This window comes from Ictidomys tridecemlineatus, chromosome 4, assembly GCF_052094955.1.
Source record: "Ictidomys tridecemlineatus isolate mIctTri1 chromosome 4, mIctTri1.hap1, whole genome shotgun sequence".
Taxonomy (NCBI): Eukaryota; Metazoa; Chordata; class Mammalia; order Rodentia; family Sciuridae; genus Ictidomys; species Ictidomys tridecemlineatus.
This window is the reverse complement of record NC_135480.1, coordinates 128,567,253-128,594,280: the sequence shown is the minus strand read 5'-3', so window position 1 is coordinate 128,594,280 and position 27,028 is coordinate 128,567,253. Positions and strand designations below refer to the sequence as shown.

Sequence of the window (27,028 nt, the reverse complement as noted above, 5' to 3'; positions counted from 1 at the left end):
ATATATATATTTTTAAAAAATTCAGTGTGGGGTGCAGTGGCACACACCTGTAATCCCAGCTACTCAGGAGGCTGAGGCAATTAGATGGCAAGTTCAAAGCCAGCCTCAGCAACTTATTAAGGCCTTAAGCAACTAGTGAGACCCTATTTCAAAACAAAAATGAAAAGGGCTGGAGATGTATCTCAGTGGTTAAGTGGTTAAGTGCCCCTGAGTTCAATCCTGGGTACCAAAAAAAAAAAAAAAAAAGATCCAGCATAAAAATTTGCCTAACTGAATTGAGTAATTTAGAAGAAAATTTGGAACCTCTAAGGGAGAAAATGTATGAACATTAACACCACAAGAAAGAAAGCTGAAGAAAAGCCCAAATATAACTTTCTGACTCAGTATTTGCAGGGACTTGCCAGAAGAGGGTGAATTTTCTGATGCTTGTGGGAACCCCAAGAGGAAATTGACTGTGGGGAACTGACTGTGCCTAGGCAGAGGCCAGGTTGCCCCTCTGTTGATTAACAGAAGGCTCATCCATCAAGATTGCTTCAGCAAAGGTTGTACAGAAGGAAAGATGAAAAAGGTGAAGCCTGGGGATGGCTCTGGAAGAACACGGGTTAATGTGCTTGAGCAGCTGTCCCAAAGTGCCTGGGACTGAGGAGTGCAGAGTGCAGAACTATTACCTGGAAGCCATTGGGGGCCATATGCCCATTCATTGCCGAGTGCATAAAGTTCTTTCTCCTGAATCTGAAGTTCAAGATACTATTACCCCATAGGATTCTTCACAAATACCTCAGCCAAGACCACCCCCAACTCCCAACATTTGAATATCTGTGACTTCCCCTAGATATTTCCCTTAATGCTATACAGAAGTAACCTGGTGAAATGTGTGCAATCCTCTGACTTCAGATAACACTGCAAATGCAAAAGGCTGGTGATGTGTTGCATACCTAAAACAAGCCCAGAAATTATATACCTGGTGTTTGGTCTTAGGTTTTATCTGAACATCTACAAAGATTGAGAAGCTACTGACAAGACAGGAAGTACATGGAAAAAGTTTAGATTTACCTTAAATGCAAAGAAGTGGTCTGTGTATTTTTCACCAAAGACAAATCTAGCACCAGCATCAGTGTAATCCAGAAAAATCTGATTTGAGAAAGAAAAAGAGATCATTAAAACCACTGAAATGGTCGATACAAGCCATTGTAGCACTAGGCTCTGCAGAGCATGAGAACCATGTCCATGAATGGCATAGAGCTGTATTTTTGAATTATGTCTGCATAAAGATTTTCTGTCATGTCTGACATTTAGTCTGACTCTAGGTTGCTAAAGAACAAGCTGAGTGTGGTAAATTGCTCTAGCAAGCCAGAGATAGTACACAGGTGCCACTTGTTACCACTGGATGCAAAGGAAGCTCATTTCTCCGTTTAGAAACCAGCTTATAAGGGTAACATCCCTATGGGCAAGGTGATGGGGGAACAGGGATAGGGGATGGATGCAGTAGATAATATAGGTAAGGACAGCAGTAATCATAATTAACTAGACAGATTAATGTATTCCACACAAACAGGTATTTGTCTGATTCACACTATGGAATTAAAATCTGGGTCAAATATTACAGACTTATAAACCTATTTCTGAGATGCCTCAAGGATTACATCCAAATGTTAAAGGCATCTTAAATGTAAAGTATTCTTTTGAAACACTTACTTGAACTTGTGTGCCCAACCAATTGAAAGCAATATATCCAGAATTAGTCCTTAGAATGAACAGTCCAAGAAGAAATTGTAACCCAATTCCCCAAAAGACAGGTCTCCAGTAAACCTATGCAGAATGACAGAGATATTATCTTATTAGAAAGTTAATGCTGACTATAGCATAAACATCAAAAGAACCACTGATTTCTTCTTTGGGCGGCCTGAGGAGCCAGGAGCAGAGGGTCTTTTGATAGAACCATAGCTTCAAAAGCTTAAGATTGCATTTCCTCTCCTTAAACCTGGGTTTCAAGTCTTTAGTGCTGGTGAATAACCACTAAGTTCTGATAAGTTACTTAGACACAAAGAGTAGTCTAAGAAGTGTCATTAAAGGAAGAAGGACCTGGCTGTTCTAGTCTTACTGTAAGTATTAGACAAATATAATTACTTCTCCTGCCTGGAAAATTGAAAGGCAGAACATGATTTCTCAATGTGTCTGAGGCTTGTTGATCTGACAATTTTATAAAGTGAATTAAATGAAATTCTACCCTATTGAGGGGTTCTTGTTTCGCTATAAAAGGAACCAATGACCTGTAATGTAGATGCAGGATGTGCAGCAGAAATGGACAACCATCTGTTTTCATTTTTTTGGTGGGGAAATGAGGTCTGAAAAGACCTATGGGAGCAAAGGCCCAGTCAGTGGAGATGCTTACCCAACAGGGCAAGTGATTTGGATCATATCAGGTGAACTTGGCCTCAGATTAATGCTTTTTCCTCGGGTCAATCTTTTAATCAGAAAATTCTTCCAGGGCTTGCCATCATGATTCATATGTGAGAGCTTCTAGGTCTCAGAATTCTTGCCCATTTCATGAGTTACAGGCTGACAGACAAGGATGAGGATTGGATTCAATTGGGGGAAAAACTGTATAAGGACAATTTTTTTTTGGAGTAGAAAAGCCTGAATTGCAAATGGAACTTTGATAAAGTGCAGGATCAAGTGCAAACTATTAAGTAATTTGTAGTCTTGGAAAACTGAGATCAAAATGAATGTGATTTTCTCTGTATGTATGTTGGATAGAGGCAGGGTGTACATGAGTAGAAATAGGATTTGACAAGGAGAGAATGTCCCACTGGTTGTGTAACTGGAAATTACTGAGAATGGATTGAGATAGTAATAGACAGTACTTTTAAACTTCCAGAAGAAGGGCAATTTAACCACTTAAATTACAGAACATTAAGAAATATATTAAATAGTGAAATACTTTTATGATCATTATTTTGATCATATTTTTCACCTGGGGAGGGAAAACAAAACAAAACAAAAAGTCCAACCAATTTCATACTTACTCTGGTTGGGTACTTGGAAAATATAAACAACAGGATAATGTACATTATGAGTCCACCAAAGGACACCAGCTGCTGTTGGCCCAATTTGGCGGTGTCAAGGATCAGCCAGAAGATAATTCCTAGGATCAATAAGCTCCAAATCACCCTAAGAAAACAAAAGGGAGGCGTTGGGATCATTTGTTGTGCTAACTTGAGGCTTAAACTAACATATTTAAAAATGCAGACAAAAGTAACATACCCGGGGCACCAGGAAGCTACACTTTCACATATTGTAACAGAGTCTTTTTGGTTGTTGCTAAAATGGCAAATAGCCCCCAAATTAAACAATGTGCCCCCTCATTCTGCAACTCAGGCCCTTTACCAGCTCACAGATACACAAAGGGATCAGAGAGAAGAAAGGACATTTGGAGAGGAAGGTCTGGCTATTTCTTTAAAATAGCTATCTGGATTCTCTCTACCTTGTCTTTGGGGATGGGTAAGATGTTAGCTTTGTCCCTTTAATGGAGAATTTGAAAGGTGTCCTCTGTAGCTGGGGGGCCTCTACAGAGCTAAATTGGATGTTAGGCTGGGTTCTGACTCCCTGGGGAGTCTAATGGGCATGACAAGGCTGATTCATTGCTTTGATGGCAGAAGCTGTTTGCTATGTTGGGACTGCACAATCCTGATTTATTAGGCCAAGGATGTATGAAGTTTCTTGTTAGAATCCTTGGGGGGGTCTCTATGGAGAGAGAGGTCCTGGGAACAACCCAGTAGGGCCACCTGGAAGGAGAGGAGATCCTATAAAGACAAGTGGAAGGAAAAGCCTCTAGTGGTCACTGAAGGAAGTGGGTCCTAGAGGAGAGTGGGCTTTGGCAATTCATAAGGCCCTTCCTCCAAGGAGGAGGGTCTCCTGCCCAGAGCAGGAAGCCACCTCCCTGAGTTGGAACTGTCCTGGCCTTGATCCCTAGATTTGAGATTGGTAGAGAAGCAGGAAACAAGGAGAAAAGAGAAACACAAACCAAATCTGGGATGGTAAGATAGAATCTTGGCTGCGTTCCTAGTTTTCATTATTGTATGGGCTGGGACAGCTTCATATTAAAAATACTTCTGGGGTTGGGATTGTGGTTAAGCAGTAGAATGCTGGCCTGGCATGTGCAAGGCCCTGGGTTCAATCCTCAGAACCATGTAAAAACACGTAAATTAAAAAAAAAAGTATTGTGTCCAACTACAACTAAAAAATAAATATTAAAAAATACTTCTGTAACCATTGGATTATTAACTAAGAGTGGGCAAAAGGGTCATGAGGTTTTGGCATTTAATACAAAATATGGGATAGATAGTTCCCATTGAATAAAATGGAAAAAATTATTGATGAAAAAATTGTTGTATTTTGGTTGCAATCTATAGGTCATGATTTTAATATGTCGATTAGACAAAAAGTCAGAAGCTAGTTGTTCTTGATATCAAGGCAATTTTTAAAACCCCAATTTTTAGGTAGCAAAAGCCAATGAAAGACATTAGAGAAAACAAAAGCCTAATTGAAAAATTATTGGAAGTGTAATAAGGAAATGTAAATAGAGAGATACCAGTTGACCTAAATTAACTAGAAATAGATTAAAAAATAGGTTTATGCTTATCATAACATTTACAGTAGCAAAAAATTTCTGGATGTAGTAGTGCATGCCTATAATCCCAGTGACTCAAAGGCTGAGGCAGAAGGATCACAAGTTTGATCACTAAGCCTTGGCAACTACTTGGCAATCTACTCTGGTAGATTCAGTAGGTGAGCTATTGTCAAAATATTAAAAAATTAAATGAGCTGTGGATGGAACTCTGTGGTAGAGCACCAGAGCATCCCCTGGGTTCAATCCCTAGTAAATAAGATAAATAAGTTGTATTAGGAATATGTATAACTTGTGGGGCTTGGGCCATAGCTCAGTGTGTACAAAGCCCTGGGTTCCATCTCTAGTGCCACAAAAGCAAACAAGGAAACAAACATCCGCCACCCCCAAAAATAACTTGCATAAGAAAATAGTGTTGGCCAGGGGTGTAGTTCAGTGGAAGAGCACCTGCCTATTATGTACAAGACCCTGGGTTTGATTCCCAATACTACAAACAAAACAAAACAAACAAAAACCTATATTCATCATTTTGTATTTAAGAATAAAGTCTTTAAACAGGAACTGAGATTAGATTTCATGTTGCTGTTCCCTGACTGGTGCCAGGACAGATCTTACTAACTGACCCTGAGGCCATGCTATTGAAAAGTGCTAGGAAGACCTAATGCCATTGGTGCAATGACTAAAACCTGTGCTATCTTATACTCTTAACTACTTTTTGATATATAGGTCTCTCTAATGCAGTACTTGGAAGATTATTAAATTAAGTTTTTTTGGGCCACATTTTATCATTCAGTATGACTTGAAATTAAGGCTACTGATTGTAGGGATGCTTGAACACATTTCAAATGAGTTATCACCTCATCTAGGCCTTGATTTCCTATTTGTAAAATGAAGGCATCATAATGGATTGCTCCCAAGGTTTGTTTCTAGCTTCAATATCCCATAAATGAGGAATCAATTTTAGAACAAATTTTTGGAACTGTGTTGGAAAAGAATAATATCTCTCTCAATTGCAATAAGAGAAGCAATTGCATTTACCACTTCAGCCAGAACCAGTGGCTGTTCAGCAGCATTTTGCCTGGAGATATGATCTCATCAATTCGATGTTCATATTTGGCCATCAAGTGATCCCAGACAACAAAGAAGATGGCAGCCACGGTGATCCCAAAAAGAGGAAGCGCTCTGTGAAAATTCAGCACACAGGCTACAATCACCAAAGCCAGGTAACCTGTCCAGGAGGCAAACACAGACTATGACCATCACTGAAGCCGGCTGGGCCCCAGCCTCCAGCCTTAATCTGGCGAAGGGGAGGTTTAATCAAGAACCCATTGAATGCAGGGTGCTTTAACGTGGGTACTGGCTCCTCTGGGGGAGGTTATTATTAACTTATTTATTTCAAAACAAATCCCTACTATTCGCACCATGAAGACTAGGAGGAAATGTGGAGGGGCTTCCTCTTCCCTTTTGCCCTTCTACCTGTCCCTAATCCTTTGGCTAAAGAGAAGCTCTACCTAGATGTTAACCAACTCCCTCATTGAAGAGGACTATCCAGACTGCAGCCTCACTGCTTCCTTCCCTCCCTCAAAACCCCCTGGTGCCCAGAAACCAAGAAAGACACAACCTTGAGGACCTAGGCCTTCTGGTTTCCTCAGGGCTGGCCTTGAATAAACCTGATTTCTTTTTGCCAACACTCATCTCTCCAATATTAGTACCCAGTGAGAGGCAGCCCAGATACTTGATTCTGGTCACAGAAAGGGTATTATTTATTTTCTTACAGACTTTAATTCTTGAATCCTGATGCTCAACCATTTAACTTTTCTCTTTTTACTCTCTCCCCACCCCCATTCAGATTCAGTAGGTGAGCTATTATCAGAAAAAGTTTAAGTATTAAAGCAACACTGGACAGAGAGGTATTGGTTTTCTAGGTTTGCAGCTTAGAATTGGCCTAAGCTTGAGTAGGGAAATAAACCTACCAACAATCTCTAAGTGCTACAGTATTTCTAAGGAAAAGAGTGGGAGCAATGACTAGAGCAGGCTTTTGAAGAAGCAGATTCTCAGATGAGAATAAGGTCTCTGTTTTTAAAGGTCAGCAAGCTACAGTCTGCTGGTCTGCTCCTTGTTTTGTAGGTGGCAAGTACAAATACATTGTTTGCTTGTATTTGTAGTCTATACATAAAGTTTTATTGAAACAGAGCTATGTTTGTTTAAATATTATCTGCCTGTTTTTATTTTTTTTTAACCACACTGGCAGAGTTGCATTGTTTTGATAGTATGTATAATATGTCACCAAGCCTAAAGTACAACCTGCTACAGGGAAAGATTATCAACTTTGCTGTTTCCTGTTTCAGCTGAGAACCAGTGACACTTGTGACACTGGTGGTACAGCAATCTTGGATTGATGTGTGTAGATTTGAGTGTGATCATTTACATTTTGTAGACAGTGTTCCTATTTATTTATTTATTGGTACTTGGAATTGAACTCAGGGTGCTCTACTCCTGAGCTATACCCCCAGCATTTTTACTTTTTATTTTGAGCCTTGCTTAACCTTGTTATCTTGCTTGCTAGAATTGCTGGTGTGTGCCACTTCCCCAGCAGGAGTGTTCTTTAAAATGGGATATGGAGGGGGTAAAAGCAGGAGATATTCTGGTTCTGCCTTCAGGCAAGAGGAGTGGGCTAGTTGGCTCTAGGCTCTACATCCTGTATTCACCTGCTACAAGTAGGTTTTTGTTTTGTGACCATCACTGTGTCTGCCAGTTACTCAAGTTTTTCCAGATTTGCATTAACCAATGCACCTCTCCAAATCCATATCACAATGACAAAGTCTTTGTGAGCCCCCAGAGCAGGGTAGGTGCTAAAGTTTGAATGTTTTCCCTAAAGTTAACTACTGGAAACTTAATGCCCAAATTTATATGTTAATAGTTAGGATTAGATGAAGTCTGATGGTGGGGCCCCCACGTGACATTAGTGGTTTTATAAAAAGAACAGAGAACCAATCTAGCATGCATACTCTGTCTCAAATTAGGATTCCTTTTGCCACTTTATGGTGCACAAAGAAGGTGCTTGCCAATGTTAGCACCTTGACATTGGACTTCCAAGCCTCTGGAACTGTGAGCTAAATACACCTCTATTCTTTATAAATTACCCATTCTATTGTATATAATGGTATTTCTATTGCTTTTTGGTATTTACCTGCCAGTAAAATGCCCCAAATGATGTATCGAATAGTGGTTTTGTGTTTTTTATAAAAATCATAAACTGTATCGTACTTCCTTTCCAAATACCTGGAACACAAAAGCAAAAAGGCAGGGAGAAGTAAACATGAAATAAACCATGATGCTAAGGCTACATTAATCTTTATAAAGCAAGCAAGAAAGCAACAAACATTCACAAGGCATATGTCTTACAAAATAGAAATGGGAAATTTATTTCATTTTAGACGAAAATCAGCCATGGGTTGGATTAATCTTCACAGAATTGAGTGTGCCAAACCCTGAGGAATTAGATGTAGAAAACATGTTCCTGGGAACAGAGCAGGGAAGATGAGTAACTAACTAAAAGCTGAGATACCCCATATTTCACTGCAGAATTGTCACCACCACAGTAACGTATATTCATGAGAACTCTGTGCAACTTAATCTTGTACCAAAGACAACTTAGTAATAAATCATTTGTAAGTAATAGCAGCACAATTTATTTTAAAAGCTTCTTGTAACAATTGTACTCCACTTTTTTTGCAAAAAATTTTCACATAAAATCTGAAGATTATGTTGTGAAATATGGTAAATCATGAGAGTCCTTCTGAATAGGAAGTATCAGAATACATCAGTCATAATGATGGGTATTATTGCATGTTACTCTCATTGTTATGTATGTGTGAATATGAGTACTGAGCATTAGAAATGCTCTGGAAGATCTAGGATGAATAAAAGTAGAATAAAGATCATGTTTTTCATGATCTATTTTAGGAAAAGCTAATAATATCCACTCTCAGTTGTGGATATGGTGTTTTTTAAAAAAGAATCAGTGACAGAGAGTGACATTTATTAGGTACATCTGTCTGTTGTAGGTTGCTATAATGAACAACACACATCCCCTACAATTTGCCTGACTCCACAGAGCAGAGTGGTTGGAGAAACACACTTAGGTTATTTGGTTTATCTAGGTTGAACAATTTCCAAATACCTGATGGTTATTTCAGTACCAATAACACAGTGAAACCTGAGTATATCTGACCATGAGAATTTCTCAGCTCCTTCTGGGTCAAAAACTCATTAAGTAAAATAAAGGATGAAATTCAGCTCAGTTTCTAGTGGTAAATATTCTTGATGGTTTATATGTGGGAAGACCTCCCAACCTTAATTCTATCTGATTTCATAATACCTTCAGATATATAAAAATCATATTCCTCAAACCCAGCAAGGTTGCACATCCCTGTAATTCCAGCAACTCAGGAGACTGAGGTAGGAGGATCAGAAGTTTGAGGCCAGTCTCAGCAACTTTGTGAGACCCTCAGCAACTTAGCAAGACCATTTTTCAAATAAACAATTAAAAGGGATGGGATGTAGCTCATGGTAAAGTGCCCCTGGGTTTAATTCCCAATATAGGGAAAAATATTCTTTCCGAGATGTAGAATTTTAAATCAAATTTATGTGGGATTTCTAAAATGGATAAATATTGTAGTGTTATAATAAGAATACCAGACAGTCTTGAACTAGGGATCAAAGGCTGAAATTCCATGTTAGTTCTGTTTTTCTCTGGCTGATTGACCTTAGGTAGGTCACTTCTCTGAGCTTTTTTCCTGGTCCCCAAATTAAAGGTAATAATCTTGCCTCTCCTACATTATGGTAGGAACCTTGGTATACAAGGTAAGAGCAACAGTTTGTTGAGATTTAAAGTGGATTGAGTTTTGAGAAATCGATTGTTATTGATTGACATTAAGAAGATAAATTAACTACTTTTGTATGGACTGGAGCGATTACTTGGTAATTTGCACCTTCAATTAGAAGACTGTCCTGGGTGAATTTAAATCCAGATATTGGGTTCCCAGAACATCAGCCGTCTGAATTGACTACATCGATCATCCTAGAGCTCCATTAATTTTTCTGAAAATGGTGTTGGGTGGGTGGGGGTGACAGTTTCTAATAAATCATAACAAGTGTTAAAATTTAGAAGGGGATAAAACAAAGGGACTTATACAAATAGGAGCTTAGGCATCATTATTCCCTGGTTTAAATGCTCTACCCTTTCTGATGTGTGTCCAGGTCATCCTCCATGTCTTCTTCTTCTTTCCTTAGAGAATCCTGCTCAATGTTGACCAACTCTTCACCCTGGAAATCATTAGAGCTGAGATGAAATAAAAAAAAATACTAGGCATTATGGACTCTGGTCTCCTTAGCTCAGAATTCAGACCAAGGATTTCCAATAGGTCTTTTTAAATTGTTATGCAAAAAAGTCTCCTATTATCTACTGCATAGACATTTTTTCCTCCTATAATTATGAGAAATTCCGGATCACACTTATCTCTCCCTTTCCTCCCAGAGGAGCCGTTGGCATTCTTTCCTTATGGGAACAGGCTCATCTTTCTGCTTTTTCTCCTGTCTCTACTGTAATTATTCAACACCAGTTCTGTTTTCAGGCAAGAGTTAAATGAAGTTTAATATCAAAGGCTGCATAAATCTCCCTTTATACTATACCAGCTCCAATTTCCAAAGGACTGAGACCAAAACTACTTTTATTTTTCTGGCAAGCTCACTGCTTGGTCTACGGAGGTGAATCCTAGCTCAGCATCTTCAAGAGATGACAAACCAATGTTCCCTTGGGACATAACATCCTTCTATCATTTGGGTTGAAGGGGAATATTAATATTTCCCTTACCCAGCAAGGCCTGCTCTAATTAATTGAATACAGTATATACTTGAGTCATCTTTCGTGGACACTCTTTCTAGGTGCACTCTGAGCTCTCAAATATCCACAAACCATCTTATTCCCAGGAAGGCACAGAAGGTTTTTTTTCCCCTTTCCCATTCCGGAATAATGTCTCATCTGATAGGTCTGGCTGTTGTAACAAACAGCATGGAAGCTTGCCATGAGGAGTATACAGATGTGGAAACAGTTTTGAACATGCACCAAGCGATATGGTGTCAAATTTCAGCTTTTGTCATGTGTTATAACCACTGTGGCCTCTGATTCTCTGTACTTTATATTATAAATTGTTAGCATGCTTCTGAAAAGAAAGAATCTTCAAAGATCACATAGCTCTGCTGGGTGAGGTGATGCAAATATATAATCCCAGTTACTTTGGAGGCTAGTACAGGATCACAAGTTCAAGGCAGACCTGGGTAACTTAAACCCTGTCTCAAAATTAAAAACAAAAACAAAACAAAAACCAAAACGGAATGAGGTTACAGTTTAATGGTAGAGTATCTCTGGGTTCAGGCCCCAGAACTAAAAAGAAAGAATAAAAAAGGTCTCTTCAGTCCTCTAATGCCAAATTCTGTTATACTTATGATTCAGATTACCTCATTTTCTGGGATGGACCCCAGAAACTAGGAAGGGGAGAACAAAACCTGAAGAAGGACCAGCTGAGTCCAAACTGAAAATGCTAAGAACAGGGGTAGAGATGATTCTTATTTCTTTATTTCCTTCTAAGATCTAGCTTCACCCATATTCAAAGTTTGGCTAACAATTGTCAGATGATTGTTATTTTCTTGCAGTGACAGTGTCCCAAGTTATCTACTCTTTATGCAAAGCCCAGCATTAGTATCCTTTTCTCTTTTTTCAATACTTTCTTATCTTTTTAAAAATACAACACCAAAACCCCTTGACCCCTACAATCATGGGGCATCTGCCCTGCACCTTCCCTACCTGCAAAGAATTGTCTCTTCTCTGTCTGGCCACTGCAAAGGGTTGCCTTTACTTTTCATGACCACTTCCCTACTTCCTGTTCACTGTAGAACCACTCTGATTATGTTTCTACCGACCAGCTTCTGCCAAAGTCAAACAGGGCTTACTTTGTCAAATCTAGTAGCTATTCCTCAGTCTTCACTTTTCTGATTATAGTTGTAAAATAATAAATAATTTTTTTTAAAAAAGTAGACTTTTTAGAGTAGTTTTAGGTTCATGGCAAAACTGAGACGAAAGTACAGAGATTTCCCATACATCCTCACACAGCCTCCAGACTATAACATCCTGCAACACAAGTGTATATTTGTTACTGCTAATGAAGCAGCATTGACACATCGTTGTCACCCAAAGTCCACAGTTTACATTTAAATTCACTTTTAGCGTTGTGCAACTAACATATACTCACCATGGTAGCTGCGTGCAGAATCGATTCATTGCCTTAAAATTGCTCCTATTCATCCTTCTCTTCTCCCCAACTCCTAGAAACCATTAATCTTTTTACTCTCTCCATAGTTTTTCCTTTTCTAGAATGCCTTATATTTGGGATGGTATAGTATGTAGCCATTTCAGATTGGCTTCCTTCACTCAGTAACATGCACTTAAGATCCCTCCAGTTGTCTTCATAGTTTGATAGTTTTTTCCTAGTGCTGAAAAACATTTTGTTGTCTTAATGTACCACATTTATTTATCCTTTCTTCTACTGAAGGACTTCTGCTTCCACATTTGGCAATTATGAGTAAAGCTGTTATAAATATCTGTGTGCAAGTTTTTATATGGACTTAAGTAGTTTTCTTTTTTTGTTTATGGAAGAATAATTAGCAGCACAAACACTTTTTACAATGTTTTACATTGCTACCTAATAAAAGGGATAGTATAATCTTAATATAGATGACACATGAATGTGACTTTTTTTTTGCCATAAAAACATTCTAAGTTCCAATAGGCATTGATTCATTTTTTCCTTGGATTTGTTCTCTAAATTTTATTGCTGTGGATAGAACCCAGGATCTCAAGTATGCTAGGCAAGCATTCTATGACTAAGCTGCATCCCCAGCTCTGTTACCATGGTGATGAGTCCCTCAACCACCGTCCAGCTCTACCTGTTTGGTGTTTCCTTGTTCCTGGCTTTGTACAACTCGACTCCTAATTGAGCTGTTTCCGGATATGTTCTGGTTTTCCAGAAGTTCTTCATTCTAAGAAAAATGTACAGAGTACAAAAATAAAATGTCAAAGCTCCAACACAAATATTGTTCCATAAATGACACTTAGAAGAATTCTGAAGGATGAGATGTGGAAAGATTTGGTGTTCAGATGAAGCATCTGATTTAAGAAATTGCACCTGAATCAGGCTCAAAAACACACGTGATTTTTTGTTTTGTTTTGTTCTGATAGGAAAGATCTGTGTGTTCCAGGTTGAAGAAAAGGAAGAAGGACAAGTGCTCTCATTTAGGAAAGAAAATGTCCTAATGAGCAGAGCTTGACTGGCGCGGGGGGCGGGGGGCAGGTTTCCACTCTCTACCATCCACATTACACAGGTTTTGGACTTACAAAGGGAAATAGGATGTGGCAAACCACAGGCCAAATAATTTTATTCTTAGATGTTGGATTTACGGGATGCTCATGTTTTGTGTGGTTTAAAGTAATGGCTGGGAATTGTTTAGAATTTTAATTCTTGGTAACTTTGCCTTTAGTGGAGACGCAGAAAAAAGGCAATCTTACTCTTTTTTCATGTATCCATTTATAAAAATACCTTTAATAAACTAATATATATTACTTTTTGGAATTCAAGAAGAATACTTGAATTTATTTTTAGCAGCTGATATTTTAGCACTTTAACTTTTCAAATTAATCAGAAGTCTCCTCTAACACATTTATGAAGATTAACCTGTTTACGTTAAACCTAATTTACTCACTTTTAACTGTTAACTTTGGGCTACCCATGAAAACCAAGATATCAGACAAGTGATGCTAATAGTATAAGCCATCTTTTCTGCTTAGGAAAAATCCTAGAAACAATGGATATTACATCCTGAACATTTTATAGAAACCAACACTGTATTGATTGCCTGACCATCTAGAGAAATTTATGGGTTGAATTGAACATTTTTAAAACTATTTTTTAAATTATACATGACAGTAGAATGTATTTTGACATATCCTATATACATAGAGTATAACTTTCCATGTTTGTGGTTGTACATGATGTGGAGTTACACTGGTCATGTATTCATATAAGAACATAGGAAAGTTATGTCCAATTCATTCCACTGTCTTTCTTATTCTCATACCCCCGCCCCCTTATTCCACTTTGTCTAATCCAGTGAACTTCTATTCTTCCCTTCCCCTGCTGCTTATTGTGAGTTAGCATTCCCATGTCAGAGAGAACTTCAGCCTTTGGGTTTTTGGGATTGGCTTATTTCACTTAGCAGAATAGTCTCCATTTCCATCCATTTACTGTCAAATGCCATAATTTCATTCTTTATGGCTGACTAACATTTCATTATGTATATGTACCACATTTGCTTAATTTATTCATCTGTTGAAGGGCTCCTAGGTTTGTTCCATAGCTTAGCTATTGTGAATTGAGCTTCTATAAACATTGATGTGGTATATCACTATCATTTGCTAATTTTAAATCCTTTGGGCATATGCTGAGGAGTGGGATAACAGAGTCAAATTGTGGTTCCATTCTAAATTTTCTTAGGAATCTCCATACTGCTTTCCAGAGGGGTTGCACTAGTTAGCAGTCCCACCAGCAATGTATGAGTGTGTCTTTTCCTCCCACATCCTCACCAACATTTATTGTTACATGTATTCTTGATAATTTCCATTCTAACTGGAGTGAGATGAAATCTCAGTGTAGTTTACTTGCATTTCTCTAGCTAGAGATGTTGAATATTTTTTTCATATGTTTATTGACCTTTTGTCTTTCTTCAGTCAAATACCTGTTCAGTTCCTTTGCCCATTTATTGTTTGACTTATTGGTTTTCTGGTGTTAAGTTTTTTGAGTTCTTCATATATCCTGGAGACTAATGCTCTATCTGAGGTTCAGGGGGCAAAGATTTTCTCCCTTCTATAGGCTCTTTCTTCACATTCTTGATTGTTTCCTTTGTTGTGAAACAGCTTTTTAGTTTGATACCACCCCATTTATTGATTCCTGATTTTACTTCTTGTGCTTTAGGACTCTTTTTGAGAAATTCATTTCCTAAGCCAACATGGATGGATATTTGGGTCTACTTTTTCTTCTAGTAGGTACAGGGTCTCTGGCTAAATGCCTAGGTTCTTGATCCACTTTGAGTTAAGTTTTGTGCAGGTTGAAAGATAGGGATCTAATTTGTTTTTGCTACATATGGATTTCCAGATTCTCCAACACCATTTGTTGGAGAGGCTACTTTTCTCCAATGTACGTTTATATGTCTAATATGAGATAACTGTATTTATGTAGGTTTGTCTCTGTGATTCTATTCTGTACCATTGGTCTTTGTGTCTGTTTTGGTGCCAATACCATGCTGTTTTTGTTGTATAGCTCTGTAGTATAGTTTAAGGTCTGGTATTGTGATCCTTCTTGTATCACTATTCTTGCTAAGGATTGCTTTGGCTATTCTGGGTCTTATGTTTTTCCAATGAATTTCATGGCTGCCTTTTCTATGTATATGAATAATGTCATTGGGATTTTAATAAATCTGTATGGTGCTTTTGGTAGTAAGGCCATTTTGACAGTATTAATTCTTCCTATCCAAGAACATGGGAGATTTGTCCATCTTCTAAGGTCTTCCTCAATTTCTTTCTTTAGTGTTCTGTAGTTTTCATTATAGAAGTCTTTCACCTCTTCTGTAGATTAATTTCCAAATATTCTCTTTGAGGCTTGGATTTTTGTTTTTAAGATTTTAAGTCATGTGAACCAAAAGGCATTTGGATCTATTTCTTTTTTTAAAAATAAAATTTAATTTATGATTGCTCATTCATCCATATGTCAATTTTGGTACCATGTAAATGATATATAGACAAAGACACATATATGGACACACATATAATACATAGGTTTTTATAATCATAAAAAATACATTTTTATATAGAGAAAACAATGATTTTGAGCTTTCTCTTGAGTAATTGACCTCTGAATAATAACAGTGGGAAAAACAGGGTGCAGAAGAACCTCTCTAGTTAAATAAAACAAGACTATCCAACTATTTCCTAAAAGTCTCACCTTTGGACATTGATGCACTGAGGGCCAAGCCTTCAACATATGATCTTTTCAGGGACATTCTGGGTCCAAACCATCACACTTTATAAATGCTTAACAAAATATATTAAGGTAGGTGCACAGGATTCTAATGTGTATTCACCTCAAACCTTGAGCAAAACCATGACCTCAAAAAAAATACAGAAATTAAAAAAAATATGACATGGTCATATTCCTCTAGTAAAGGAGCATGTGGAACATGGAGTGCAATTTTGGATCAGATTAGAGTCAGTCCAGATATTTAAAGAGTGCAGGAGTCTGTGAAATATTCAGATAAAAGTTCTCAAGGTAAAGAAGATTTGAACATGTGGCATTGTTCCATTTTCCTTCCTTATGCCCAGCTAAAGAGACTAGGAAAAACCACAGGAAGATGGGCATCCCTGATATTCCTGAGTCCGTCAGAATTCCTTAGAGCTGACCTGTCAAGCTCTCTTGGAGAGGTGACCCCTACAGCTTGGCGTAATGACTGCATTGTCCCAAGGCAGAATTCAGACCTCTTAAGCCTCCTCATATGACCTATGACCTGGTCTAGCTGGTCTTTCCACATCCCCTCCTTCTATTTCTTCTGTTCTCTAGCATTAAGGAGAAATCTAGCAGAACCTCAGAGTTTAAGAACACATAAAATAACCATTTATGTCCCACAGCAGCTTGGATTTAAATGTGACACTTTTTCCCCTATCCTGGTCTCAAACTGACTTGGGCCCCTGCTCATGGGGCTTACATTTTAGAGGGGCATCAGGGAGTTAAAGAGTAGGGAAAACTGACATTTTGAGCATAGGAGGCAAAAATCTCATACTCAGGACACTTTTGATCATTTTTTCCTTTTGTAAACCATCAGGGCAAGTCAGCCAGAACAGAGACAGATAGTGGTTGATACCTCTGAAGGCTGTTGGGGTCAGACTCAGGACATGAGGCCTTTACACAGCACGAAGGATCAGCTGCCTTCATTTGTCTCAAGCCTACCTCTGTCCCCTACACCAACTTTCTCCCACAGAAAAGGAACTGAAGCAAGTCAGAACCAACATTCCCAACACTGAGTGAAGGAGGACCAGGCCCGCCCACCCAGCAAGCATGTCACCTGAATCTGAAGTCTGACAGCCATGCTAGTCACTTTTTTTAAGTGGCTGGTGTTTAGAGAGAATTTGTCCACTAAGGAAAAAAGCACAGAGAAGACAAATGAGAGCTCTCCTCTCGCATCCATATTACTCCCCCTTTCATAGATCCATACCCTGCAGGCTACAGGCTTCACCAGTTTCCTTCTGGGTTCTTGTCTTGCAAATTTGCGGAATAAAATCCATGGACAATGGCAAAAGGGAAGAGCGAACAGAGTACCAAGAATCAGAGGTTGAGAACAGAGTTTCAGAAAAGGCTGAATGGAGAAAGCAACCAGAAAAGAATTGAGGTAACTGAAGATAACCAATAACCAATGGTAACTGACGGAAACTGGTGAGAACCCGGTGGAAACACCAGGTGTTATGGAGCTGGGGCCTTCTGAGAAACTAAGGCACCAAAGAGCCCCTCTTCAAACCCCGATTCTTACACTAAAGTCAGAACGATTTCAGGCATGTTGCTCAGAGTGACAGAATGAGCTTGTTGTAGGGACAGAAAAAGGGAAAGGGGACAAGGGAGGGAGTGGGTCTTCAGAGAGGAGAGGGACAATGTACCTCTCCTGCACTCCAGTTTTATTAGAGATCCTTGAGAAGTTTCCAAAGAGTTCAGCCTGGGTCCACCTCTTGACTTTTGACCAACAGCAGGGTGACATCAGACTTTCAAGTCCCCACTGCCATGGCAACTCTAGGTCACCTTGGCCCATGCTGACCAGTTCTTACAGATTTTGTAGTGAGGAGTAACTATTCTTATCTCCAGAGTTTCGGGATCTGATTACAAAAGTCTCCTGGGTTTCTCCCATTGACATTTATCTTTCAGATAACATTTCTCCTGCAGATAACAGGTAGTTTGCTAAGGAATGTGACATATCCTGTCCACTTAGGCCAGTCAGGGCTGCAGGTAAATTGCTTCTTAGAAAAGAAAGGATGTTGGGGTCAGCACAGGGGGCCCATTTTATGGAATTATTCTCTTAGTCATGTGTTCTCTCCATCTCATCTATCTGTACCCTAACACTGATATATAGCAGACACTAACAAAATTTTGTTGAATTAATGGACTATGATGGTTTCAATGTCCTGCTTCTAGAGCAGTGCAATACTTTTGGTTGCTTGGTATAAAACACAGAGAAAGAAAAATAAATATATTTAGTATGGGAAGGCAACAAAATGTTGCTAAGTGCCAGAGTTGACTTATAGGTACTGAGGGCCTCATTTTCCTACTCTCCTACTTTAGTCAGCTTTTTGTCATTGTCACCAAAACATCTGACCTAAACAACGTGAAAGAGGAAAGATTTATTTTGGCTATGGTTTCAGAGACTTCAGTCCATGGACGGTTGTTTTGAGCCTGAGGTGAAGCAGAACATGGTGGAAAGGAGTGGCAGAAGAAAGCTGTCCACCCATGGCAGCCAAAAAGCAGAGAAAGTCAGGGAGAAAGGGGCCAGGGACAAAGTATATCCCCAAGGGTGCACTCCTGGTGACCTGCTTCCTCTAGCCATGCCCCACCTGCCTACAGGTCCCAGCCAGTAGTCCATTCAAATTATTCATCCATCAAAGTAATCCACTGATGAGGTTATAGCTGTGATGATCCAACTGTTTCCTAAAAGCTTCACCTTTGGAAATTGATGTACTGTGGGCCAAGCCTTCAACATATGAACTTTTCAGGGACATTCGAGGTCCAAACCATCACACGTTATGAATACTTAAATTTTCTGGAATATCAAGTGGCCTGAGTTGCTGGAAAAACGATGCAGGTCACTAAGGGATAGTACTTAGGGTCCCTAATTACATGTGTGACACTCTGTAGGTTACATCTTCCCAAGCCTCAGCTCTTTACTCCTAGGACATGGGACACTGCTTTCTATTTGGTGTTCTTAGTCCCTTCCAGAATCCCGACATTTTCTGGCTCCCTTAGGTGCTTCAGTTTCTTGATGCTGATTATTACTGCCACCTGGTGGCACTATCTGGAACTCCATTTGTGGAATGTGGATCTTTCCCCTTAGGTTAAAGAAGGTGGAAGGGGTATGGGGTTGTGTTTTAAGAGGACAGAGTGAGTGTTCCTATTTATAGTGAAAGGAGTATCTCTGGATGAATTTTTAATTTTGTAGTGGGATTATTTCTACTCCCAGCAGAGTACAGGTCTTGGCCTTTTTGAATTTTCAAGAGGAACAATGTCTCCCACTTGAGCATTTACAACAGAAATAGTGGGGTTATTGTGGGTGTTGATTGGAGATTGGAAAGTGACCAATTAGATACAGATTTCTTTTTCTTCAAATCAGAGCCTTGGGGCCATAATAGAGGGCTTATGATGACTTCTTAGTCCTTTGTTTCTTTCCATTTATTTAGCAATTCAGATTACCTAGGTACCTTTGTGTCCCCAACACCTACAGCCATGACTTCTCAGGGAAAAACCTATCACTCTACTGAGTGGGTGAGAAAGTCACAGGAGTTGTACGACTCTAGGCAGTGTACAACATGCCCTGTTTAATTTCTCTAGTTTTAGTTTCTAGGTGTGCTAAAGGGGATGGTCCTGGATTAGGTTCCCTTTTAAGGGCAGATCCTTGAAGCCAGGAAGACATTGTGTCTGGGGTTTGTTTCTCTTTGATCGTGTTCTCTTTATGCTTCTAGAATGACTACACGTTCATGGTGGTTATTATAGGCAGGTGGACAGGAGTCTAAAACTTATTTTTGGTACTGGAGATTTACCACTGAGCTATAACCCAAGCCATTTTTGTTTTTTATTTGAAGATAGGGTCTTGCTAAGTTGCTGAGGCTGGTCTTGAACTTTTGATCCTTCTGCCTCAGTCTCCTGAACTGCTGGGATTACAGGCATGTAACCCTGTGTCTGGCGACAGTTACCTTTTATACTAAGTTCTTCTTTTCATTGAGTTTCAAAATAATATCATAACTCATAGAAAACTATAAACTGCTAAAATTAATCCCCACCACAACCCCAGCAGTGGTATCCCCTTCCAAAGAATTTTAGCTGATACACGGATACCAAGCTCTCCTTGAAACTAGGTTGATAAAAAGGGTACCCCTAGTGGGGAAACTCAGGGAATTTTCCCTAAGGAATGGCTGGCAGGTGCTCCTGATTCCTTTTGTATTTTTCTCCATCTTGCTGCCTGATGTGTGAATGGTTCCATGCAGGCCATGGCTACAGGTCCCATCCCAGAGATGTCAGAGTGATGAGTTGGAGGAACACGGTCTCTGAAAACCTTAAGGAGCATGCTCATTCCAGCTCTGCCTTACCTACCTCCTGAGATGAAACTAAGTTCTCCCCAGTTACTTCTGGCTTTTGCTTTTACTTTGCCTGAATGATATAGTATTTATGTACTAGATGATGACACTGCATTCAGCCCTCTGCATTTGATCCTCACAAAGGGTCTGTGAGGCAGATTCTGTGATCTTCACTTTTACAAATGAAGAAACTGAAGTCAAAGATAGGTAAATCATTTGACTTGGGTTGTACAGTCAGAAATAGCTGAGGTAGGATGTGAGCCCAGACTGTCTATCCCCAATCCATATGGTGCCTGTTAAAGACTGACCCTTTGGGCTTTACAAATATGGAAAGACATAGAAGTATACATGTGGATTCAATTCCTTTTGGTTCTCTTTAAATTCAGAAAACTTAATTTGAATTCGAGATGCTAAAATGCAAGACTAGAGCTGGGCTTGGTAGAGCACCCCAGGGTTTAATCCCCAGTACCGCTAAAACCCATCAATCGATAATACAAGAGTAGAAATAATAGAAGTGTTTAACGTACCAGAAATTACAGCCTCTCCAAGCTGTGTTCCGGCTCTGGTGATCATTTCTCAAACTAGAATAGCAGCCTTCCCCATACTACACACTTCAAATATCAATGGCTTGTCATTCTCTGTTCTTTCCCTCCCACTGTGCTCGGATTGCAGGACATGGCTTCCATTTTTCAGTTCTTGTGGCCAGGACTCCATGTCACTATGCCAGGGGACCTTTTCTTCTTTCCAGGATTTGCTCTAATCAGGTAGCTCTGACTGTATGAGTGGTCATGCTAAGGAGGTGCATTCGGGCTCCCAGATCTGAGGCAAGAAATGAAAACCTCAACCAGCTAGGAGATATTCATCCTGCCCTTTCTTAGGATGTCAGTCACTTAGGCTTATGAACATGTAAATGGTTTAAGAGTCAAATGTGATGCTGGTGAGGACCCCCAAGGAGTTGTTTTGAAGATTTTTAAATGATTCTGGAACCTGAGTGAGTTCTATGATGTGTTCGATAATCTAACTTGACTAGAAGGCTTTATACTGTCAGATCAGATTTAGATTCTTGATCAAAGCTGATTATTTTATTTTCTTTTGATTAATATCTACTATTTACCAATTTCAGACTTATACCTTTAAAACAATTCTAGAAGCAGTCAATATAGTATATTCTGAGAAGTAATCACTCCTTAAATACTATGAATATTAAGGTCCCAATGCCTGAAACAAAAATGGGACTTTTGTTACTGGCAGCTATGTCAGAGAATCTGTCTGGATCACAGGTGGCTGATTGCTCAACTGCATAAGAAATAAGCAAACAATGAAAAACGGATAATGAAATCCATGCAGTTTGATCACATGGAGGAGAATCATTTAGATGGTTTATCCACTGGTTTTACAGAAGCAGTTACAGTTTACAGAAATGAAAGTCAGGAGATATACATATATAAATTAATCTAGGTTATGTTATCCAGAGAGCATGTTCTCCCCACCCTAGGGGGTAGTTTTCTAACTTTTTAGTTTCCATTCTTGGTGTGAAGAAATCTGGACTGTAAGTTGAAAAGCTGGATGCTCTGTCCCCTATTCTCTGCTGAACACTATATGTCTATGCAACCCAGTGCTAGGCACAGAGGTTCTGATAACTGTTTTTGAATGATCAGAAAGATATTCCTAGAGCTTGTTGAGCTTTTGAGTAGGGGTTAAAACAATGCCTACAGTTGATTACTGACCAAATAGAATATGTTATGAGTTGTCTCCTCCAAAACTCTCATTGAAATTTAGCTCACATTATGAGATTTCCCTTATGAGAGGTGGGACTAGGTACATCATTAAGAGGTGACTAGGTCTCTGAATTCAGGGTTTAATAATGAGTTAATGGGATTAATGAATCAATGAGTTATTTTGGGAATGAGTCGACATAAAAGCCAGTTTGATTAGACCTCTCCTGAGCTCCTTGTCTCTCATCATGTGGTGCCCTGCACTGCCTCAGAACTGCCCATAAGAAGGCCATGTGCAGCCCCTTGACCTTGGACAAGAACTGAGAGCCTCAATAAACCTCTTTTCTTTATAACTTACCTAGGATATGGTATTGTGATATTAGCAACAGAAAACAGACTAAGACAAATTTCCTTTCCCTGCTTCTCCAAGAATGTTCCCTGATGTCCAAACTCTAAGTGTCCAAATGAAAGTATCAGAAATACACACCCAATTTTTGTTGTTTTACTGAGCTTCTGCAAATGATCTAACCTTTCTGTAATTATTTTTCTAAACACGGAATAGGACCAGAATAGAGCAACTGCCTCAAATGGTAAACTTAAAATTCCAAAATGCAAATACAAATAAGTTGTAGCAAGTGGACCTTACGTAAGCCTTGGGACTGCTGTTTCTTTGAATGTTTATTAAATGATCTGTATTAATCAGTGTCATGTTGTGATTCAGACCTTGGGTTCTGTGGTTGTACCTGGGTTCAACTCAGCTTACTTTCTTGAGGCTGCATGCCCCATTGTGAGAGAATGGCAACGCTGCCTACCTACTGGGCTGTGCAGCTTGTTCAATGCTGCGTAGTCAGTGCTCATGAACTTTTGAATTAAATTTATGATTTAGTTGGCTTCTTACTTTTTTGCTTTGGAGCATTTATAGTCATGTTGTCTTCTACCATTAAAATTTAAATCTGGGTGTGGAGGTGCATGCCTGTAATCCCAGCAGCTTGGGAAGCTGAAGCAGGAAGATCAAGAGTTTAAACAACAATTACTAATTGGGCATTATGTAAAATTGTGGATGTGTAACCGTCGTGATTCTGCAATCTGCATTTGGGGTAAAATTGGGAGTTCATAACCCACTTCAATCTAATGTATGAAATATGATATGTCAAGAGCTTTGTAATGTTGTGAACAACCAATAAAAAAATAAAAAAAAGCAGTAAAAAAAAATAAGTTCCAGTGGCAGAGCAGCAAGGGCTATATTCAAATAAGACCCAAATTTCTATATTCATATAGAAATGAAGGCTCCTTTAAAAAAAACTTTTAGCACTAATAAATATTTCAGTAAAGTTGCCAGATACAAAACCAACATACAAAAGTCAGTTGAGTGTCTATATATTATCAGTTAACTAGGAAACAGTTAAAAAGGAAACTAAGAAAACAATCCCATTCAAAATAAAATCAAAAAGAATAAAATTCTTAGGACTAGATTTAACAAAACAGACAACATACTTGCACTAAAAACTAGTAAACATTGATGAAAGAAACTAAAGAAAACACAAAACAAATGGAATAAAACCCTGTGTTCATCAAGACTTAACATTGTTAAAATATCCATACTATCCAAAGCAATCTGCAGATTCAATGCAATCCCTGTCAAAATCCCAATGGCATTTTTACAGAAATTAAAAAAAGAGAGAGAGAGCTGGGGATATAGCTCAGTTGGTAGAGTGCTTGCCTTGCATGTACAAGGCCCTGAGTTCAATCGCCAGCACCACATACTCTCTCTCACACACACACACACACACACACACACACACACACACACACAAAGGAAAAAACATTTCTACAGAACCACAAAAGATCACAAATAGTTAAATCAATCTTGAGAAAGAAGAACAAAGCTGGAGGCTTCACACTTCCTGATTTTAACCTATATTACAAAGCTATTGTAATCAAAACAGTATAGTTCTTGCTTACATACAGACAGACTAAAATAATAACACATAACAGAGCCTGGAAATAAATCCACACATATATAGTAACTAATCTTTGATTAAAGTGTCAAGATTATACAATGTAGAAAGGAGAGTCTCTTTAACAAATAGTACTGGGAAAACTGTCCAGTGAAATTGGACCACACACACACACCTTACTCCATACACAAAGATTAACTCAAAATGAATTTAAAAATATAAAATAAGACCCAAAACTAAAGAAGAAAACATGGGAGAAAGTTTTGTGATATCAATCTTGATAATGATTTCATGAATATAATACTAAGAAAACAAACAATAAAAACAAAAATAAAAAAGTGAGAAAGTAACCAACAGAGTGAAAAAGTGATCCTCAGAATAGGAAAAAATAATGGATAGGGTATTATTTTTTATATATAAATTATATAAAACCTGATAAGACATTGTTATAATGTATAAGGAAGCTTGATGATGCAATAATAAAACAAACACTAAATTAAAAAAAAAAATAAAATAAAGTCAGCCTCAGGAAAAGTGAGGTGCTAAACAACTCAGTGAGACCCTGTCTCTAAATAAAATACAAACAGGACTGGGAATGTGGCTCAGTGTGATTGAGTGCCCCTGGGTTCAATTCCTGGTACCAAAAAAAAAAAAAAAAGTTTATAAAAGTCAAGATCTGTTTGGTGAATCTGATCTCTTCAAATTATTTGGGATCATCCCCTCCCCATTTTACAATCCACAAATGTCAAAAGTTTTAAGGCTGTTTCTCTAAGTACCGAGCTTTGCCTAAGAATGACTGCCTTTTCAAGGATAGTACTCTGGAGGCCTCTGATCCTATTGCTCTTGCTCTCTCGGCTCATGTAACCTTCTGACTCAAGTCTTGGGTTTTTATAAATCCTTTAATGGAAGTTAATAGGCACTAGACTGTTCCTCCTTGAAACATTTCTGTTCCTCTGGCCTGTTGGTGTAGGTTAGAGGCTGGGGAGGAAGCAACACTTCTAGTGGGAGGCTCACACAGCCTCGGGCTTACTGACACACATTCCTTGCACAGTTTTGTCACCTCTGACTGCCCTGGGTGGTTTTGAGGTAGGGCAAAATAAATAAGAAATAAGCAGAGAGGAGACATACAGGAAGAACAGGAAATACAATTCAGAAGGTCCAGCTATTTCTCCAGACCTGTAAGTCCCTAAACCAGTCTCCCAGGCCTGTTACTCTCAGATTCCTGGGAAAGCTGTAAGTTAACCTGCACACTATTAATTATTCCCCCAATGAACAGATTAAGCAAAGAGAGATACAACATTTTAAGAAGCTTGTGATTTAGGGGACTTTCCAGCATTATCTATTGATTAGATAAAGACCATGAAAACTTAAGGATCCTGAGAATGACCAGACCACTATGAGCTTTCTTGGACCTTCCAACACCGCCTCTCACCAAGTTTCCTTTTCTGTCTCTGTTGTGTGCTGAAGTTCTTTTCCATCACATAAATCAAGGACCCTGCTGGTCCTGTATGGTGTTCCCCCTTCTTTCTGGGAAGACCTTGGACCTGTCTCTGGAGACACCTCTTCTCTGGACAGTTTGACCAGGGTACAGGGAGTCAGGCTGTTGTTTTCCTGTGAGTGTCATTAATGCTAGCAATGCCTATGGCTTCATAACTCAGCTCACATTCTGTCTCCTTGTGATCTTTGAGAGGTAGAGGCAGAGAAAACCCCAAGTAAGGGATGTCAGGAGAAGGGAGAAGAGGCAGAGTTCTGAACCCAAAGAAGAATTAAAGGAAGGTTTATGATCAGATTTAACTATCCCCCCCACACCTCCCTGCCCTCCCCGTTTTAATATGCAAGCATTCATATTGTTTCCATGGGCTTTTGTGATAACACTGCTAGAGGAAGAAGCCATACAGAAATGGATGGAGCTGGGGATGTGGCTCAGTGGTAGAGTGCTCATCAAGCATGTGCCCGGCCCTGGGTTCAATCCTCAGTAACCACCCCCCCCCCCCCACACACACACAGAAGAATGGGAGAAAATCTGTTAAAAAGAGTAATGATGGTACTATTTCTTTTTTCTTTCTAGTACTGGGAACTGAACCCAGGGGCACTCTACCACTGAGGAACATCTCCATCCCTTTAAAAACCTTTTAAAATTTTGAGACAGGGTCTTACTAAGTTGTCAAGTTTGGCCTCAAAGTTGCTATCTTGGTGGGATTATAAGCATGCACCACTTGAACCTGCACTCAGCATAATAACATATTTTAAGTCTATTTAATAAATTAGAATCTAACAACTCCAGCAATTGGAACTCTAGAATAAATTATAAGTATTATACCCTCTGGCAATGGAGAAAAGATCCTCAGAGTGCTATCTAAAAGGGGAGGAAAGCAGAGGTAGAAAACAGGGCGAGTAGGTCAATTTCTTTACTTTTTAGTTTCTTTCTTTTTAGTTTTTTTTTGGGGGGGTCATGCTGGGGATTGAACCCAGGGCATGTGAGGAAAGCACTCTACTGACCGAGATATGTCCCCAGTCCTACCTTTTTGCTTCTGGGAGCTGAAAGAGATTATAGTGCAAAACAGAAAGGTAAACATTAAAAACATATTCAACTAAAATCAAGTGGCAGAGGATAAGGAAAGAAAATAATGGAAGGTGGAAAAGGTAATGATTTTGAATTACAATCTTAAACTAGTTATTTAAAAAGGGAAACATTAAAACAAACAAAAAGGAAACATTAAAACAAAACAAAATAAAATAAATATGTCTTCAGAAGAAACCAACCAACAATCCAGGAAAACCCCCATGAAAACCTCACATTGAGAAGGTTTTAAGAAAGCACAATAAAATAAGAACAAACAAACATTTCTGGCAAATCAATCAATCCATGGATTTGACTGAATCAATTGGAACAACAAATATACAACCATAGGATGAAAATGACTCATTGACTCAGGAAAAAAATGCAGGATCATTATCTTAACCTACCAAGGCTGAATTGTGAACACCCAAAGGAATGCACATCTAATAAAGAAGAAGTTATCAAGGTATGATCTCACAGTAAAGAAGCCTGGCATAAAATAACAAAGGAAATACAGGTGGGAAGGTATACAGGTTCTACAAATGCTTCAGGCTATGATAGACCAAATAAAAAAATGATTAAAAAAACACTCAAATAACAACAATATCATCAAATTGGCACCAATTGAAGTTTATAATCTTAACTGAGAATATATTGTGGCCAATACATTATGGCGGG

The 27,028-nt window shown here is 38.8% G+C and overlaps 1 protein-coding gene across 2 annotated transcripts in view; it reads right to left on the bottom strand.

Moving 5' to 3' along the window:
* The window catches only part of LOC110597334 (solute carrier family 28 member 3-like), a 122,930-nt gene that overhangs the window by 20,740 nt on the left and 75,162 nt on the right, over positions 1-27,028 (bottom strand). For both annotated transcript variants that reach the window (XM_078047406.1, XM_078047405.1), the window contains 7 exons: positions 12,632-12,724; positions 9,870-9,955; positions 7,818-7,909; positions 5,666-5,855; positions 3,027-3,171; positions 1,696-1,809; positions 1,054-1,131 (listed from right to left, as the gene is read on the bottom strand). In XM_078047406.1, the coding sequence (XP_077903532.1) occupies positions 1,054-1,131; positions 1,696-1,809; positions 3,027-3,171; positions 5,666-5,855; positions 7,818-7,909; positions 9,870-9,901 (651 nt within the window). In that variant the 5' untranslated portion in view covers positions 9,902-9,955; positions 12,632-12,724. The remainder of the gene's footprint in view (positions 1-1,053; positions 1,132-1,695; positions 1,810-3,026; positions 3,172-5,665; positions 5,856-7,817; positions 7,910-9,869; positions 9,956-12,631; positions 12,725-27,028) is intronic.